General features: G+C 55.0%; 1 protein-coding gene across 1 annotated transcript; it reads right to left on the bottom strand.

The window, feature by feature from the left end:
• Positions 1-1,300: 1,300 nt before the first annotated feature.
• Positions 1,301-3,610, bottom strand: FOXC1 (forkhead box C1). Its single transcript, XM_030445452.1, is given in 4 exon segments — positions 1,301-1,435; positions 1,671-1,904; positions 1,906-2,018; positions 2,021-3,610. Coding segments are annotated over 3 exon segments (1,713 nt in total). The 5' UTR covers positions 3,558-3,610; the 3' UTR covers positions 1,301-1,435; positions 1,671-1,841.
• Positions 3,611-4,293: the final 683 nt, after the last annotated feature.

The following is a 4,293-nucleotide window of genomic DNA, read 5'->3' as shown; positions in this document are numbered from 1 at the left end:
AATCTTCTTTCCAAGTCTGACTGACAAGGCAGATTCTTTTAAGTTAATGAATTTATTACATTTTGGTGGTTATTTACAAAGGGGAAAGGTGATCCCCATTGCCTTTAGGCTCTTAATTGCAAATTGTCCAGAAGGTGAGATTCTTGATCTAACAAGACCTCAATCTATGCTGCACTCATATGCTATGCTACTCATACGCTCACTCTATGCTACTCATCCTGGTAGTTTTTATTTTATTTTTATTTCTGATTTAAGGAAAAAGGAGGGAAGGAAGGAGGCAAAAAAACCAAAAAAACAACTCAACTATATAAAAAAAAATCTGCCACACTAACTCTTTCTACAATAATTTCAGCTCGAGCAATTTGGGCTCTTTCAACAGACTAGCAATGTCCCTAAAGGACAGAAGTAAAGTAGAACCATAAAGATATAAAGGGTAGACTGTACTGTACAAGTGCCCTTTAATCCAGCTACTTCCTTTTTCCTTTTTATCTGGGATACAATACTACATTAAAAATAAGTATTATAGAAGCAGCTTCACAGATGTGATTGTGTGCATTGCTATAGATTCTACGAAGCAGTGTTCTATATGCTTACTTTATACTTAAGAATATATGTACTACAAAAGAGCTGGCATCTACCATGGAGTTAAGAAACATAAGCAATGCGTGTGTGAAGCTATAAATAAATATGTAATCCTTATTTAAATATAGATACATATGTAAATCCTATATAAAAAAATATTTGAAATACACCCACAGAGATCGATAGCTCGATATACACACAGTTACACAAGGGCAAGAATCTAATGCGTGTACTTCACTTCTACCTCGGAGTTATTGCTTAAGATATCCTTACATAGGCAAATTATTAAAAAAGCTGTAATGTTGTCATACTACTGGGTATGGTCAAATATTTCCAGGTCTTGCCCATTAATTGCTAACAAAACGTGTTTGTTTATTTGCCAACTCAGAGCTGCCATGGGAAAGTATTTTTAAATTTTTTTTCCTAGAGGATGAGGGGAGCTGACTAAGTGGAACATATTGCAGAAGAGACTGAAAAGGGATTTTTCGACCTGGCAGTTCCTAAATGGTCTTTGGAATTTGTGCGGAGGGGAACGAGCTGTTCCAGCGACAAAGTTAGTTATGAAATCCCTTTTCCCTCTCTTTCTTTTTCTCTCTCAATTAAAGTATTAAAATATACAGACGTGTAAAGGATCATTCCAACTGAATGGTAATTTATTAATAAACAAACAATGCCATACCTTCGGAATATTTTCAACAAAAAAAAAAAAAAAAAAAAGGAAAAATATTGATAGAATAAGATTAATACAGTTTCCCTTTTATATATAGTGAAAAAATTAGCGTTTCAGTCAATTTGAACGTCACTTTTCAGGGAGGGGGGAAACACTTTCTGGCGTTTGGTCCGCAACATCCAACTACAAATTAAAAATAAATTACTATGTCGCAATTTACATTTTAAAACAAGTCCATGTAAAAGAGGAAGGAGGTAAGGGTGTGGGGGAAAGAAGCTGGTACTCTAACGCTGGACTTTTCGTCCCCCCTTAAACACGGGGCATGACAATACCTTCAGGGACAGAGAGGAGAGCGGGGTGGGGGGGGCGGGAAAAAAGTATTTCTCAAAGCAATTAAAAAAAAACCAAACAAACTTACGTGTTATTGGAGTAACACTGTCCTTTAACAAACCAAGACATGCTTTGGGGCTGTCTCTGTACAAAAGCTTTTCGCGTGCGCTCCCTTCCCTCCGCGGGCACGGAGAGGGGGGGACCGGCGGCGTGATGCTTCGCGGTGTCCCCGCGGTGGTGTCCCCGCGGCGGAGAGCGCTCAGAACTTGCCGCAGTCGTAGACGAAGGCCCCGGAGGTGCGGTAGAGTGGCTGGCTGCCGGGAAAGGCCATCTGACAGCTGCCGCCGCCCCCCGCCCCGCCACCGCCACCACCGCCGCCGCCGCCCGCCGCCCCGCCGCCCCCGCCGCCGCCGCCCGGCGAGGCGCTGAGGCCCAGCCGCGGCGCCTCGAACACCTCCCGCGGGGCGGCGGCGAAGCCCTGTTGCGGCCCCGCGTAGCCCGCCGCGCCCGCCAGCGGGCCCAGCTCCCCCGCCGCCGCCGCCGCTGCCGCTGCCGCCGCCGCCGCCTGGTTGAGGTACCAGGAGGCCAGGCGGCCCTGGTGCGGGTGCGGGTGCGGGTGGTGCCCCTCCTGGTGGCCGCCCGCCGCGCCGCCCAGCCCGCCGTGCCCCAGCGCCCCGCCGCCGCCGCCCCCCGCCCCGCCGCCCCCCGCCCCACCGCCGCCTCCGCCGCCGCCGCCCGCGGGCATGGCGTACTCGGGCAGCGGGTCCTCGGCGGGGCTGGCGGCGGCGGCAGGCAGGTGGCCGGGTCGGTCGGCGCCGCCGGCCGCTGCGTAGAGGCTCATGGCCTGCATGTTGCAGTGGTAGGTGCCGGCGGCGGCGCCGGCGGCCGCCTGGCCGCAGGGCGAGCCGTAGACCGAGCTGTGGCCCGGCGAGTATCCGCCGAGGGAGAGGGCGGGCGGGATGCCGGTACGCGGGGCGGCGGCGGCGGGTGCCAAAAGGCTGGCGTTCAGCTCGGCGGCGGCCTGAGGCGAGCCCCGCAGCGAGGTCATGATGTTGTCCACGCTGAAGCCCGGGCCGTGATGGTGGGGAGGCGGTGGGGGCGGCGGCGGGGGCGGGGGCGGCGGTTCTGGGGCCTCCAGGCTGAGGGAGCGGCTGGAGGGGAGGGTGCTGCGGGGGCTGCCGCCGCTGGAGAGGCTGCTGCTGCTGTCGGGGCTCTCGATCTTGGGCACGGCGCCTAGCGGCGGCGCGGCGCCGGGGGGGGACACGGCCTGCGGCGGCGAGGCCGTGCCGTTCTCCGTCTTGATGTCCTGGATGCGGACGGGCGGCGGCGCGGCGCTGCCTCCGGCCGGGCCGCCCTCGGGCTCGGCGGCGGCGGGCGGCGGCGGGCGCGGCGGGGCATGGTCCTTGAGGTGCAGGCGGTCCTTCTCCTCCTTGTCCTTGACGGCGTCCTTCTTCTTGAAACGGCGGCGGCGGCGGAGGAAGCTGCCGTTCTCGAACATGTTGTAGGAGTCGGGGTCGAGGGTCCAGTAGCTGCCCTTGCCTGGCTTCTTGTCGTCGCGGGGCACCTTGACGAAGCACTCATTGAGGGAGAGGTTGTGGCGGATGCTGTTCTGCCAGCCCTGCTTGTTGTCCCGGTAGAAAGGGAACCGCTCCATGATGAACTGGTAGATCCCGTTCAAGGTGATCTTCTTATCGGGCGCGTTCTGGATGGCCATGGTGATGAGGGCGATGTAGCTGTAGGGCGGCTTCACCATATCCTTGGGCTGCGGCGGCGGCGTGTAGGGCCCGTAGGCGCGGGCCATGCCGGCCGGGTACTGCTCGTGGGCCGGGTGGGAGTACATGCTCATCGGGGCCGGCATGGCCGTGTATCCCCCGCCGGCCGCCGCTGCCGCGGCGCGGTAGTAGCTCTGCTCTCCGCCGAGGTACGGCACCACTCCCAAGGAGTTGGGACTGGACACGGAGTAGCGAGCCTGCATGTCCTCCCGTCAGCTTTCCCCCACCCTCCCCGCCGGACCAAACAGCGCGTCCCTTCCCCCTCCACCCCTCCGCCGCTCCGCGGACCGAGCTGGACCGGGCGGCCGGGCAACCCCCACCCCCCCACCCCCCCGGCGGAGCGCGGAAAAAGAGAGGAAGAATAACGACGGCAGCGCCGAAAGTCTCCTCTTCTTCGCCCGGGAAAACCCACCGGCAAGCTCCCGCACTCCACTCGGAGGGGAAAAAAGAAAAAAAAAAAAAAAAAAAGAAAAAAAAAAAAAAAAAAAAAAAAAAAAAAAAAAGGAGGGGGGGTGAAAAAGGGGAAAAATTGTTTATAAAAAAAAAACGGGGGAAGGAAAAAATAATCGCAGCGGAGAAAGCAACTTCCAAACGTAGAAAGAGTATTAAGAAAATAAAACCTTTGCAAAGAGGCTCCCACGCTCCCAGTTCCTTGTTCCACGGGGATCTGCAACAAGTTGTCTGCAAAGGAGGGACAAAAGTAGAGGGATGTGTTTTGTTGGCTTTTTTTAAGCGAGCAGAAGAAAAAAATCCACCTTCCCGATCTCCCAGTGCAAAGTCTCCCTCTCTCTCTCCCTCTCGCTTTTTTTCAGTCTCTTTTTCAGTCGCAGGCTGCTTTGGGAAGCATCGGAAAAACTCCTGAACTTTTGAGCATCCGTCACCACGGCGAGAACTTTTTTACGCACTTAGAGTTTTCTCCTTTTTTTTTCCTCCCTCTCC

Source organism: Calypte anna, chromosome 2, assembly GCF_003957555.1.
Source record: "Calypte anna isolate BGI_N300 chromosome 2, bCalAnn1_v1.p, whole genome shotgun sequence".
Taxonomy (NCBI): Eukaryota; Metazoa; Chordata; class Aves; order Apodiformes; family Trochilidae; genus Calypte; species Calypte anna.
The sequence above is the reverse complement of the archived record's forward strand: the minus strand, read 5'-3'. Positions and strand labels throughout refer to the sequence as shown.